The following is a 15,359-nucleotide window of genomic DNA, read 5'->3' as shown; positions in this document are numbered from 1 at the left end:
TATAAATCACCTCCTCCTACAGAGTGCCCGACAGACACGGGTAAACAGGTATTTGCACGCACCTGGAGGTGGTTACTGTAATTTCGCTCTAAGCTTCCTGGTAGCTGAGGTAAAAAGGGGAAAGCCACAAGAGGTTCTCACTGTGTGATAAAAAAACAAAACAAAACACAACATAAACAAATGTACCTGTGGGAGCAAATGCTTTTCTGGCACTGATTTCTAGGAGGTATTTATTAAGTGGGTCTTAATGTACAGACAGATTTCTTCAACTAAACTCTCCCCACGAAATTTCCATCCTCATGAAGCTCAAAAGCAGCAAACACTCCTGGGCAAGATGGCAGGCAGCTGCAGGGGCGAGTGTGGAGGGAAAGAAGAGGACACTTTCGGCTGAGGGTTGGGGATCTGTCACAGAAGGCTTCATGAAGGCAGTAGCATTTGAGGAGGGCTGTGAGGGATGGGTAAGATTTTGGAAAGTGGAGGAGGATAAGAGAACAAGCATTTTGGGCCGAGGGACTGGAAGTAGCTGTGGGAAGGTGAGGACACATTTGGAAGGCATTCTGTAGGTTTGAGGAAGGTGGGTGTTCAAGTGGATGTGGGTAGTAGAGGAGAGAGAGGCCTCCAGCCCGTGCCCTAGGAGGGGGTGTGGGGGTGGGCCGGGGTGGGGAGCAGTGGGCCTCTGGACTGGCACAGCGAGCAGCCATAGTGAAAATGGTGGTCGTAATGGTGACTGACGGCGTTCAGTGAGCACGTGGCGTTTCCCAAGCAATGTGTAATCTCAGGATAACTGCGTGGGGGCACAAAGAGCTGTAGAAACAGAACGAAAGAAGCCAAGTAATTTGCGTGAAGCTGCACAGTGGGGATCGATAGCCAGGCTAAGTCTAGCACAGGAGTCAGCCAACGTTTTGGTAAAAGGTCAGAGAGTCAATGTTTTAGGCTCTGGGGCCATGTGGTCTCTGTCTCAAGTACACCGCAGGTGCAGCGTGCAGCCAGCCGTCGATGACATAGATGAATGAGTGTGGCTGTGTGCGGCTGAGACTTTGTTTACAGAAGCAGGAGGAAGGCTGCATGGTTCATGGGCCATAGTTCACCATAGTTCGCCAACCCCTGGTCTAGAGTCCATATTCTTAACTACTCTGTAGGTCACCTGCCTGTTCAGCCAGTACTTTTCACCCTCAATAAACCACAAGTGTGGATGGTGATAGTGTGAAGCCTCTGGGAGGTGTATGGATGAGAAGGGCCTCATTTTGCATCTGGTCTGACCCCTGCCTGCTCCAGAGCATCCAGACTGCTGACCCACTTGGTCACACTGGGAGCATCCCAGATCCCTGCCTCCTCCATTTAAGATGGCTTCACTTCTCCGTGCCACCTTGCTACTCATGTTAATTCCTCCTCCTTGAAAGATTTTCTCTAGGGTTTAGAGGTGGAGGATGGTAGGGGAGGGCAAGAAGATGACGAGAGCTGTGGCCCAGCCTTTGGGGTTTTGCCTTGGAACACTTTGCTGTCCCTTTGTCCAGGACCTTTAAAGTCTTGCTCTCTCTGCCTCCAGGGTGACAACTATAGGATCTGGTGTTTTCAATCTCTCAATGCACAGTCCTTGGGGATCTTGTTTTCTGTCTTCAGATGACACAATACAGACTGTACCTTGTTCTAGAGCTGAACCAGGGGGGATCCATGGGAATTTTGAGGCTCTGTTGAACCCACGCAACAAATATTTACTGGGCATTTACTATAGCCCAAACACCTGACAGAGACATATGGTCCCTGAGCTCACAATGCTTATAGACTAGTTCAAGAAATTGACAATATTTATATACGTATTCGCCAAAGGTATCCTATAAACTGTGGTAGGTGCCACGAAGGGTGTGCATATTATCTTTAGAAAGAAGAAATGCCTTGCATGCAATAGGTCCTCACAAAATAACAGTTCTTTGCATATGAAGATAATAGTAGCCTAGAAGTCATTACTCCTGGCTTTTATTCTTATTTTTATGCTTCTTATTCCTGTGGAACAAAAAAAGAAATGCCTCAACATTTGGTTTTCAATGTAACGAATATGACAAATAACTAACATTTCTGTAATCCCGAGCAAGGAAAGAACTGTTTTCAACTGACATGTCGTCATTTGATCGCTAGGCTAGATGTACTTCACCACCCCACTTTTGCAGGTGAGGAAACTTTGTTCAAGGTTGAAAAGTAGTTTATGTTCTTCAAAACTTCTAGGCTGTTAGAGGGGTAAAAGCAGCAGAAACCTTCCCATATGCTGGTTTCTGAGCCCGAGATTGAGCACTGCTTGAGGGAGTGTGTGGGGTTCTGGAGTCAGATTCTCAGGGTTACACTCTGGTTTAACCAGCGTTTATTACCTGGTCCCTGTCACTTACCCTTTCTGAGCCTTATTTTTCCCATTCGTAGAATGGATGTAATAATGTTACTGCTCGTTTGGTGCTGTTATGATGATTACATGGGATAATGCATGCCAAATGCTCAATAAATATCAGGGAACCATTACTGTCACGTATCACAAGACAAAACCGCAGAGGGCTCAACATAAAGTTTTAGAAATGAACAGTGCAAACTTCGACAAGATAAAAAGGTCCCCATTGGGTTTCCTTATTTGCATAATGGGCTAAGATCCCTCACGGCTTAGTGTTTCTGAGGTTTAAATGGGAGAACGTATAATGAAAATTCATATCCCAACACCTGGCATGGGGTCAGCCCTTGGTGAGTAGCAATTCTTATTATGGCAATGGGGCAGGTCCAGTGAGTGAGAGGTCAGATGCTCATTCGGGCAGGGCAGGGATCTGGAAAGCCCTGGTAAGGGAGGGAAAGAGGAAGTCTGGGAATGCAGGTGCATCAGAGTCCCTTGGCCACAAGTTCATGGCTGAGGGCCAGGTGGGAAGGAAGAAATAAGGACTCAGCTGTAAAGACCAAACCTTTGGGGCAGGAAAAATGGGAAACAGAGGACTCAGGGTTGAAGAAGAGGAGAGATACCCTGACAGGGCCTGGGCATACATGGCCCAGGAGTGCATGACACTTGGGATGAAGGCTGTCCCCCCCAGCAGGCTCCTTACTTCTTTTGATTTGGGAGCTAAACCACACCTAGAGCCTGCTGCAGGTGAGGCTGAAGGAACTGGGATGTTGAGCCATTCCAGGCCAAGCCGGTGGCTCATCCGGTGGGTGATAAAGCACTGCCATTGTCATATGTGAACGAATGGGGTGGTGATTGCTGACATGACAAGACCAAGGAGGCTGGAAACCACCTCCCAAGTTCAGACCTTAATGCATGTGTTTTTACTGGATATCATGGCTCAGGTGTGCATGCTGGTGGGAGGCAGTGGTCTCTGGAAAACCTTGCATGCACAAGGAGTCTTGATGGTGCTGTGTGAGTAGCTAGGCTTCTGTAAGTCCTGCCTCCTGCAATGGGGTGTTTCTTGGAAATACTGATCTCTCATCCGCAGTCACAGTGAGCTCGGAGAGAAAAGGTCTAAGAAGCAAAGTTCCTCTCCTCCTCTGTAATTGGCTTCTTTGTAATAACCCAAATCTTGCTCCCTGGGGGTCTGGACAAAACAACCATAGCCTAAGGGTCTCCCAGGACAGCAAATGGTGATAAAGAAAACAGAGCAGGAAATAGGAGGATGAGATGTATGAGTCCTGTCTTCATCAACTGTTCCAGTGGGAGTGGGGAGAGCAGTGCTTGGAAACTGTGCTGGAGGTCTGGGAGGGGGGCGGTATGAAGCAGGAGAGAGAAGGACAGGGCTTCTGTGATAAAAGAGTTTTTATCCTAGCTCAACCAGGGAGACTGGTGACCAGCTCGGCATCCTGTGCAGCTTCTCAGCTCACGGCATGGTCTCAGCAGCAAGTCTGACATTCTAATACTTGAGAGAGGGTGGCCTGTGACCATCCTGGATGTCATGTCAGGAGCTGGGCAGTGGGGAAAACCTAAGTTCTTTCTTCTCAAAACTCCAAAGGGCCAAACGCCTGGCACTTTCTCTAGAAGGCCAATAGCTGCCTCATCGCCAAGATAAGTCAGGGCCTCATTAGTCGAAGGTGATGCTTGTTTCCATCACTGTGCACAAGGGTTTGGGGCTGAGTTGCCCATAATGAGGTTTGATGAGGACCTCCTAACTGTTCATACACTCGGTTGATGATGATCAGTGTTTCTAGAAGGATCTGTATGGTTTGGAGTAGTGGTTCTCAGACTTTGGTGTGTGTGAAAAATAACCTTGGTGCATTAGAAATCCAGATTCAGGGCTTGCATCTGTAATTATTTGGACTTAGGGAGTCTGAGATAACTCTAGGAGTCTGTGTTCTTAATAAACTCCCAGATAATGCTGTTGCAGGAGCACCATGAGTCTCAGAGGAAGGTAGGCACTGTGGGATGCGTTCCGGGCTGGGACTCAGGAGAAGGGAGCTGTGGCCCCGGATCTTGCCCTGATGTGTTGTGCAACCTTGTGCAAATTACTTCCCACCCTTGGACCTGTTTCCTCTATAACATAAGGGGCTGGGTTGGATCTGCAAGTCTCAACCCACGTTCGCAGTCAAGTTGCTACTGAGCTTTGACAAAATGCTCCCAGAGTCTCCCAGTCTACCATGGTGTGTCCACGCATTGGGGTCACTCTGCCTGTGCATGTATGTTTAAAAAAGCTTCTGGGTGATTCTAATTGCTGCTGGAACGGAGAACTACTGGATGATACCCGGTGTTCCTTCTGGTTCTAGAATTCCGAACCTGTGCACACTACATTACCTATGCCTCATTTCTTCATTAATCCCCGTCGGGGGGGAAGAATTTTCTACGTAAGACAATTTTCCAGATAATTAGAGTCCTCCATTAAGCACCAACCTCTTAAAACTTTCGCCCTTCTTTGATTTTTCTTCTTAAACAAAACATCAACATCTTTTTGATGATTTAAAGTCACCACCACGGTCATTCATTCATGCGTTTATTCAGTAAATATGCATTTGGCATCCCCTGTGTGTTATAGGTGCTTATGGGAAAAAATGTCATAGTGCAGTCGAAAGATGGATGGGCCATGGGCCATACTAATGAAAGTGACAACTAACATGAGCATTCATCACTGTTACTTACTCTGTGGGGGGTACTGTTCTGGGCACTGCAGTTTCTCCATCTCATTTAATTCTTCCAACAATCCTCTGAGGCAGGTACAATGATACCCCCACTCTACAGATGGGGAAACTAAGGCACAGAAAGGTTTTATACGTTCTCAAGGTCGCACAGATGTTTGAAGCAGAGCCAAGATTCAACTCAGGCCCCAACCTCTCTGTATGATCAGGGTCAATCTCACTCCCTCCCAGAGCCTCAGTTTCCTCTGGTGCTGAGTGACTCCAAGGCCCCTTGGAGGGGTCCCTTGACTCACACCTAATGGGTCTGTGTCTGTCTGCCCAGGTCTCTCAGGAAGTCTCTCACCTGCATCAAAGAGAGCCTGCGGATCTTCATCGACCTGGGGGAGAAAGACAAGGCTGCTGAGGCCTGGCTCGGGGCTGGGCGACTCCACTACCTCATGCGGGAAGATGAGCTGGTGGAGCTGTACCTGCAGGTGGGTCTCCCGCAGAGCTCATCTGTCCACTTGGGCCATTAGAGGAGACAGCTGTACCCTCCAAAGTGACCAGCTGTAGCTAGAGAGTGGTGATATCCATGCTGAGCCCTTGGAGGGAGGGTCGACCCTGGGACGCTCCCTGGGCACAAGATGGAACCAAGGGAGGTCTGGTGACCAACAATCCCTGAGTCCCAGATACATGTATGAGCTCTCAAAGAACGTGCTAGGAGGCTCACTCATCTGTCACGTCAAGTAGATCTATTTTTGCTAAGCTCAACACACACCTTTACTTTGGGGTTTCACTGCAATGGGAGGCAAGGTTGATGTGTGCAGGGCGTTAACATTATTGTCCTCTTCCAGTCTTTTTTCTTGTGTCCCTTTAATACCTGAGCTATGGTAGAGTGCAGCGATTAAAAGCCTTGGAGAGAGACAGGGCTGGAATCCAATCACAGGGCCATCGATTACGGACTGTGTGACCTTGGGCTTGCTACATCAGCTACTTCTGCTATATCATGGGGCCTCAGTGTCCTCATGGGTAAACCCAATCTCTTAGGGTAAGGGTTAGGTGTGTCACTTGCATAGTAAATACATATGCAAAGCAAGCATTTACTAAATGCTTGGGACTTAGTAAATCCTTAGTGAATGGTATTTTATTATTATTATTAAAAATCCCTTGGATTTTTTCTTTTTAATCATCATTTCTGTTATCTGCACGAGGCTGACATTATGATGGCATATATTATTTGTTCCATTGAAAATATGCCAGTTATCTTTTCTTCCTTCCCATTTCTTATTTTCTCCCTATTATTCCCCTTATTACTTAAACGCACACAAACCCACTTCCACCGAGGCTTAATTATGGCTGTGTAGCATTGAGCGCGCACTCACTATGCACAGGAGATTTTGCAAGCACGTCACATACCTGCTGTAGTTGAACCCTCATTCCAAATGCAGCAGGAGTTTCTACTCAAGCTCCCATTTTGCGGATGTGGCTCAATGAGTCCGAGTAACCTACTCAAGGTGATCCGGCTGGTAAGTGGTGAAAACTGCACACGGACAGTGTGACATAACGCCTTCACTCTCAGCCTCTACGCTATTCTGCTGTGGGATGTTAGAGCTGGGAGGGCTTTCGGAGAGCAGACAATTAGGTCTTGCCTTTGGCTCTCCCGGAGGCGAGGCCCAGAGGGAGCTGAGCCGTGGGGTTGTGCATTGCTTGGTGGCAGAGCCTCCGGATGGCACGATCCCATCTCCCTGCCTGTTCCTCTGTACGGCGGGGTCTTGCCCCAGAGACTCCACGGCCAGGCCTGCTCCCAGGCCCGCACAACCCCAGACTGGTTCCCGCTGTTCTGCAGGGCCATTCTCAACCTCAGGCTCTCTGAGGCCCCCTAGTGGTGCTGCAGATGCTGTGGGGTCCATCTGCCACTTCGGCTTCCTCTCCGCCTTCTGTTTAGATGCAGTATGGAAGCGAGAGATAAAGAGGTCCTGGGTGCCAGGAGAAGGGCACGGGGCTGGAAGGCACTAGCATTTCTTTGCCACTAACTACTATGTAAACACAGAGTTCCCGTCTCCTTTCTGAGCCTCAGTTTCTCCATCTGCGAAGTGCAGGTGTTGGATGAGATCACTGTTTTCCAAACTGCAGCCATTTATGGGTGAAGTTCATGGTTTTGCCATGTTCATGTATTTTCTGTCCCATTACTATTTTCTTTGACTCAACTTCAAATCAACTTAGTTTTTTACACTAAATAACACTATCTGAAATCACAGGTGTGGATGTATTATTAATCTTTTCTCTAAAACACATTAAAATAAATACTGAACTATTAAAACATAAGATGTTTGTCTATGTACTGCTCAAAATCGTCTCTCGGGCTACCACAGCAGTCTCTCATACCGTGGTGGGGAAATGCCAGACTAGGGAGTCGCAAAGGCTTCCTACCGGCCCTATGAGTGCGGAGGACAGTTCAGCGTTCGGAGGATGTGAGCAGAGGGTTAACCCAGGTGGTCAGGATCTCATTCCTGTCGCTCCTGTGGATATTTGGAAGGCCTCTCTGCCTTTGACACCTGTCTCTGTCCCATCCAGGCAGCCATCCAGAAAGCCCTGAAGTCTGAGGAGCCCTCTCTGGCTCTCAAACTCTATGAAGAAGCAGGTGACGTGTTCTTCAATGGGACCCGCCACAGGCACCGTGCGGTGGAGTATTACCGAGTAAGCCCCGGGCTGCGTCGTGCACCAAGCTGGGCCCTGGCACAAATGTGGGCAGGGCTAGGTGGCCTGGGGTCCCCTTCCCCTCTCCTGCTGGGATTCCTTTTTCTTTCCTTCCTCATCCAGTGCCCACCTGCTCTCCCTTTTTTCAATCAACGGGCTCTCAAAGAAGGGGTTGATAAACTCTGTCATTCCTGGGCTTGATAAATTATCCTTTCTGGGAGAACACACCAAAATAATTACACCTCTTGGGTGCATGGTACTTTACCATTTCTAGCGTACTTCTGTGTTTACCAGAAGGTTGCTGTGTACCACTGGTGGCATGGTAGGAGATGATGGGTCCCCGGATGAACACTTTCGTTTTACTATGTTTTTATCAAGTGTGCACATTCAAATATATTTTAAAAATTAAAAATGTGTAACACCAGCACATCAAACCCATGACTTCACAGATATTATTGCAAAGGATGAGGCAAAGTAATAAAAGAGCATTGATTTAAAAATAATAGTAAGTAAATAATTGTGCAGATGTTAAGCAGATATGTCAAAATCATAATTGTTCATCACTGACTGAAGGTCGGAAACCTCATTATCTTATTTGACCCTAAAATTTCATTTATTCATTCATTTGCTCATTGAGCTCTTTATTCAGTCATCAAACATTTATCAATGTGCCAGGCACTGAGCTAGGGGTGGGGAGAACAAGAAGCATGTCCCTGACTGTTGAGCTACTCATTGTCCTATGCACTTTATAGATGAGAAAATTAAGTCTAGAGGGATGAAGTGACCTGCCTACAATTCTATCATAATAAAAGTAATAGATATGACTATTTGTTGGGCACTCTCAGACACCGTGTGCATACTCCACGGATGGTGCTGTGGTTGCTAATGGATCATGTGGCTGGGAGGTGAATACGTTCCCATGTGGCCTCAAGAAATGTCATCTTCCTTTTCCCCATCTCCATTTTTCTGGTCTTAGGAGGTCTGATGACCTTTAGTTCTCCTACCTCTAAAATCTGGGCAGAGCAACCAAGAGCAAGGGCCAGGAGAGCGAGCTGTGAAAAGCCATGGCCATCCCTCCAACCCCTACCAGCAAAATGGAAGCCTCCTAGAGTATGGTCCGTACCAAGGATTCTTAGCTGGACTATGTTTCCGTGTGCTTCTGTTCTCAGGCCGGGGCCGTTCCTTTAGCGAGGAGGATGAAGGCCCTGAGAACAGAGCTCCGGGTTTTCAACAAGCTGACGGAGCTGCAGATCAGCCTGGAAGGCTATGAGAAGGCTTTGGAGTTTGCCACCTTGGCGGCCAGACTCAGCACGGTCATAGGTAGGTGGTCCTGATGGTCGGCCATATTGAATGGGAGGGCTACCCGCTTATCCAATGGGGGGATCACAGAGTGTAACAGCAGAGGCTCTGGAGTCGGACTGTGTGGGTTCAAATCCCAGGTCCCAACTGAGATCTTAGTTGTAAGCAAGCTGCTTAATGTCTATACGCCACAAGTGTGTCATTGGCAAATGGGGATTAAAAACAGCCCCCACCTCATGCAGTTGTTATGAAGACCAGCGATTATCCGTGTAAAACCCGCAGCACAGAGCTTGATCCCTAAGTCCTTGCGGAGTGATTACCATTCCACCGTTGGCATTGTTCCCCAGTGCAGGGTAGGTGGTATTTTATCCTGTGCACAGGTAATGCCCCTGTTACCAGAGGCCTCTGCTCTAGATTTTTAATGGGTTGATTGTTAGTCAAAAGCACATTTTCCACACGGAATTGAAAAGTAAATGAAGATCAAATTCCCATGAACTTAACTCACTGTGTAGCTGAAAACGCTTGCAATGACCCCAGAAGCTAGTGGGAAACAGGAAAAAGGCAGAAAAAAAAAAAAAAAGATGAAAAAAAAAACCCTCCTCTTGAATGTTGGTCTTGAGGAAAAGCAGGTTTGATTAGAGAAGGCTTGATTTGATGGAGGGGCAAATGGAGTCTTCTGGGAGGATTCTAGAAGGGACTTCTGGGCATTCTCAAGGGCCTGAGATGTGGATGGCACTGGACTTTATTGTGTCTAATTGCACTTCAGAGCTCTCTCTCTCCTTTTCCTACCTTTTTCTTTACTGCAGAAAATCTTATCTGAGGGACAGTGTGCTATCTCAGGAAAGGCGGTGGGAGCCCCAGGCAGCTCCCACTCTGAGCACTCCTTTATCCTTCCCTGGACAGAAGCTGAAAGGAGGCTATATCACCCTTTTATGCACTTCCCTGTGACCGGATTTTTCCATATCAGAGAATTTTCTCTCCCTTGGATTTTTTTCTTTTATTTTTGGCTTTTGTCTCTTTGAAGCTTAAAAGTGATGTTTTTCAGATTGCATCAAACAGCCACCTTGCAAATATTCCAAAACCACAATGGGAAGCCTTTGTTCTCTTTAAAAGGCCACTTTGTATTAAAGGAGTTGGTTATTAAAACAACAGACCCACCAAAACCCAGAACAACAAATCATAGACCCATTAGAAACCAAGGTTCTAAAGCATGAGTTAGAAGTGGGTGGCGGGGGCTGTTCTCTGTAGTCATCTGCAACTTCGAGCTGGTGAAGGAGCCAGAGGGTGACTGCTCCTGGGGGCAGCCCCAGGGAGCTCTCTGAAGGGGGAGGCTTTCATGTGGAGAAGACGTTTGTACTACAGAGTTATTCGTTACAAAGAATCCTTAGCTACCCCATCAAGCTAGTTTTGTCACCATGTTTCATTACAGGGACTTGGGAATAATCATTTCCCAGAATCCTGAGTTACAGAAACATCTGTTAAAAAGAGAAAATTTTTTTCAGGAAATCGTCCTAGAAAATCTTGACGAGCACACGTGCTCTAAGCAGTCACCCCCAGAGCCTGGTGTTTTCTTTTGCATCACTTACCACAGGTGTAATTTTGCCTTCGTGTGTGAGATTATTCAAGGAACATCTGTGTCCTAGGAGACAATGAACCTCACACGAGGACAGGGACCTCTTCTGCTTTATTCCGTGTATCCCAAGCACAGTCCCCGATCCCTAGAAGACCTTCAAAAAATAGCACAGAATGGGGTGAGTGATCGGATGCCCGTGAAGTGTTGGCTGCGAGATCTCTCCCTTAGTCTTCCAATTCCTAGGAGATCAGAAGCAGGAGCTGGTGGCCTTTCACCGTCTGGCTACAGTCTACTATTCCCTGCGCATGTATGAGATGGCTGAGGACTGCTACCTGAAGACTCTGTCCCTCTGTCCACCCTGGCTGCAGAGTCCCAAGGAGGCCCTATACTACGCGAAGGTGTATTATCGCCTGGGCCGACTCACCTTCTACCAGCTGAAGGTAAGAGCCAGGCTTACGAGGCTGTGTGAGAGCTGCAGTCCCACCCTATTCTTCCCTGACCCTCCGCCTTCAGGGTACAGCCGAGTGGCCCAAGATGGGGAGTCACATCTCATAGGGTGGGGAGTGACTCCTCTGGGGACATGATGGTTCTTTTCAGCCCCAATGGAGACCTCAAAGATGCTCCTGTCTGCTGAGGAGAGGGATCCTAGCTCCTCTTTCTCCTTACCCTGCTATGACTTCCGTAGCCACTTTATCTGTCAGGTACTATGGGGACATTGCCCGGTCCCTGTGGGTTCCTCGAGGGCCTATAGAAATATGTGAGATGCAAAACAAAAGAACTATAAGCTCCAACATTGAAATAAAAATTAATACTTAATTGTGCGTCTTCAAAATATTATAGGTTAACTAGTCAGTTGTGACATATTTCTTATAAAGTTATATAAGACTCTAGGAGAAACCTGGGTACATGCTAACATGTTTGAGATAGTGAGGTGGGGTCTAGGAAGGCAGACCTGTCTCTGTCCTAATGAGGCCTTAGCCCTGACTCTCCTGTTTGCTCAGTAGGAGTTGAATTCAGAGCTTCTTATTTTTCCAGCCACTTCTAGAACTGTGTTGGTGGTCTGAAAGTCTCTGTTACAATTCTGGCCCTCGAACTTTGTCCCCGGTATTGGCTTCCCCTGACCAGAGGTCCCTGTCTGCGCCACCACAGCCCTTAATCTCTTCATATCCTTCTGAGTCACGCCTGCGTTGGGCCCCCAGGGGAACCTCAGGGCAACTCTGCTGTCCTTTTCTTATTTACCAGACATTGTTTCTGGCCTGAATTAATTATTGACTTATGAGGGTTAATGGGAACCAGACAACCCTTTCTGAATCTCACCCAAAGAAGCATCTGTTCCTCATTCCTACCATGTGGGGAGGGACGATGGGGTAGTGAAGGACTCCCCAGCCCTCTTACCTCTATCCCATAGCTCCCCAGAAGTGGTTCAAGGACAAAGAGTGTATGACCGGATTGACTCAACCAGGGGATCTAGGGGCCAGGCAGAGGAATTCAATTCAAGTTAGCTTAAACAAAAAAGGCAATTTATTGGCTCAAGTAACTGGGAAGTTCAAGTATAAATTTAGGAGTTTTAGGTAGTTCTGGATGCTGGTACTCAAATGTCATCACAGATTTCCTCACCTTTTCCTGTTTCTCTTCCCTCTGTATGTTTCTACTTCTGTTTCTTGGTGTCCTTTGTGTCCAGCTATGGGCAGGCTCAAGCCCATGGCTAAGAGGGTGAGGGACCATTTGCTCTGTGAGGTCACACTGAGAGGTCCCAGGGAATGACTGGGCTAGGTCGGCCTGAGTCATTTAGGAATCCCTGAGGCCCTGGGCCCAGGACGATGTCGCTTCATGATTAGCTGAGCCTGGGTGAGGTGCCACCCCTGTGCCTGAGGATGGAGGGCCACTGAGGGAGCAATGTCACCTGTCTCGTCCACGTAGAGTGGGGCAGGAGGTCCCCTAGGAACTAGGAGGACGGGGTGGGAAAGTGTGTGGGGCAGACAAAAGCTCGAGTTCTGAGTCCCCGGCACTGCTGAAATGTTTGCTTACTGCTGTCTCTTCTCTGCCCCCTTGCCGTGCGGTTAGGATGCCCATGATGCCACCGAGTACTTCCGGCTGGCCCTGGCAGCAGCGGTCCTGCTGGGTGACGAGGAGCTGCAGGGCACCATCAGAAGCAGGCTGGATGACATCTGCCAGAGCCCCCTGTGGTACAGCAGCCCCTCCGGGCGCTCCTCAGAGAGGGCACGGTGGCTGAGCGGCGGGGGGCTGGCCCTCTGAGGACAGCTGTCCCAGATCTGACCGGTGGCCATGGCCAGAGCTGCCTCCCCACCCAGGGCTCCTCCACCCCGACCTGGAGGGTCTGTGTCATCACCTGGCCCAGTCCCTCATCTTCCCAGGGGACGAGCACAGCCCAGAGGGAGAGGGCCTCATTCCAGGTGGGCCGCACAAGGAGTGGATGATAGAGCAGGGATTGGAAGTCCTGGTTTTGTGTCCAGAGCATTTCCAGTGGACTCAAGTCCATGCGTACAGCCTCTGTCAATATGCAGCTCTCCTAGAGAAAATGGGAAAGCTTGCCCCTAGGGGGAGCCTCTCTCCTGCCCACAGTGAGGAAAGGAGGCACACTGACTTCTCTCAGGGAAAGCCCCCCTCCCCTTGCCAGCAGAGAAACTGGTAGTTTCTTGCTTCTCTTTCTTCAGCCAAAGGAGGTGCTCCTCCTCCTGCTCATGGGGACTGGTGGGTGGGAATTCACCATGCTCTTAGCTCAAAAGACGGCCTCAGAATGGCCAGCTTGGCACACAGGGCCTGGGGTCTCATGCGGATTCCCTTCTCCATCCTGCCTGAGGCTCTGCTCCTCCATAACCTTCCAGAAACTCCGGGAGGCTCCTCAAGGGCCAAGGCTGAAACATTGAACACTAAGAAAATTATGACATAAATTGCATGTAAATAGTGTATATTATTAAATATTGCTCTTCTACTTTTATGCACATTTGTCTCCTTTATAATGGGGAGAGATGAGATGGGGGAGGCTTGAAGGTTGGTTTAAACACCGAGGTGCCATATGGATTTCAGGGCGGCTCCTCAACAAAGCATCTCTATCAGTATCTGTCACTGCATAGCACATGGGGTGGCTTGGAACACCCTTCATCTCACGATTTCTGTAGGAAGGCAGGAACGCAAGCATGGCTTAGCTGGTCATCTGGCTCAGGGCAGCTCACAAGGCTACGGTCAAGGCTTGTCAGCTTTGGTCTCCTCAAGCTTAGCTAGGGGAAGGCTCTGCTTCTAAATTCACACTCATGGCTGTTGGCAGGAGTCAGTTCCTTGCTTGCTGTTGGCCAGAGGCTGCCCCCAGATCCCCGCCATGTGGGCCTCTCCACAGGGCAGCTCACAACATGGCAGCCGGCTTCGTCAGAGAGCAAGTGAGAGATAGCCGAGAGAACAGTCTCAGCTTAACCTCATCTCAGAAGTGACATCCAATTAGTTTTGCCTATTCTATTCATTATAAGGGAGTCGCTAGGTCCAGCCCACAGGAAGAGGGAGAGGTAAATACCAGAAGGCAGGGAATCACTGGGGGCCTTTTCAGAAGCTGCCTACCTCAGTATCTGAGTGCTTTGATAATGGAATCAGGAATTCCCTAAGGCAGTGAATCCCAAGTATGGTCCTCTGACTGGACCAGCAGCATCAGCCTCACTTGTGAGATTGTTTGAAATGCAAATTCTGGGGCCTACTTAAGACCTCTGAATCAGAATCTCTGGAGCCCTCGCTTTTGCCTTGCTCTCCAGATGATTGACTAAAGCATTAGAAACACTGCTTTGGAGCCATGGTTCTCAGATAATGTGCAAAAGAATCGCCTGCCGAACTTGCTGAAAATGAACTTTCTGATTCCTACTCCAGTAATTCTGATTCAGTAGGTCTGGGAGATGCCCCAGGTACATGCATTTTTAAATGAGCGACTCAGGTGATCCTGATGCTGGGGGTTCACCTTTGTTCTGAAATGTGGGAACATACAAGATGATCTAGCCATAGGGCTGCCACCGATGCCCAGCAGCTTAGATTTTATCGGACCCTCTGCCCTTAATTTCTAGCTTCTTGGGCCCACCAGATGGTTGGTAGTGCGGTGAGTTGGGATTGGGGTGTTAAGTTGAGTCAACATGGCATCTTCTAGTCATCAAGATTGTCTACACATCAGTACATCTTATTTTCTTTTAGGAGCTTGGTTGGTTGCCAAAACGGTCTCTGTTCTAGAATATTCTTCTCCAGGAAGGAAACGAAGTGACCTAATCCACAACCATGTAAAATAGATGTGATTTTGTTCCCACCACAAACTGTAAAATCCCTGAGCAGGGAGGGATGTTGTGGATGGGTCTAACCTCCCCGGCAGCGTCCTTTCAGCAACATTCCTGGGAGACAGACAAGGGCATATGCATTCCAGAACAGTTATGCATCTTATTTTGAAGAGAGCTTGTTTGGCCCTGGAACCCATGCCATGAACCATTCCGCATTTGTCTCAGGTTACAGCCCCTTTCCCTTTTCCCACTGACCTATTATTCTCCTCTGGCCAGATGCTAGTTTCAGCTCTGAAAGTGTGCTTCCCATAATGCACCAGGCTTTGGGACTGGCTTGTGGGGAGAGTACAGAGAGCGGTTACTGTACTTAATGTAATTTAGTGTTGTAGTTTACCATTGCATTAAGATTTTTCTTCTCTCCAGCAGTCACATCTTACCTCTGGCTCACATTCAGCTTATGATCAATTGAA

At 48.3% G+C, this 15,359-nt stretch overlaps 1 protein-coding gene across 2 annotated transcripts in view; it reads left to right on the top strand.

Moving 5' to 3' along the window:
* SH3TC2 (SH3 domain and tetratricopeptide repeats 2) overlaps nt 1–13,586 on the top strand; it is a 50,475-nt gene extending 36,889 nt beyond the window's left edge. For both annotated transcript variants that reach the window (XM_036080602.2, XM_036080598.2), the window contains 5 exons: nt 5,402–5,552; nt 7,633–7,755; nt 8,925–9,075; nt 10,871–11,067; nt 12,692–13,586. In XM_036080602.2, coding sequence (XP_035936495.1) covers nt 5,402–5,552; nt 7,633–7,755; nt 8,925–9,075; nt 10,871–11,067; nt 12,692–12,883 — 814 coding nt within the window. In that variant the 3' untranslated portion in view covers nt 12,884–13,586. The remainder of the gene's footprint in view (nt 1–5,401; nt 5,553–7,632; nt 7,756–8,924; nt 9,076–10,870; nt 11,068–12,691) is intronic.
* The last annotated feature ends 1,773 nt before the right edge of the window (nt 13,587–15,359 follow it).

Source organism: Halichoerus grypus, chromosome 2 (assembly GCF_964656455.1).
Source record: "Halichoerus grypus chromosome 2, mHalGry1.hap1.1, whole genome shotgun sequence".
NCBI classification, from domain to species: Eukaryota; Metazoa; Chordata; class Mammalia; order Carnivora; family Phocidae; genus Halichoerus; species Halichoerus grypus.
This window is presented reverse-complemented; position numbering and strand designations above follow the sequence as displayed.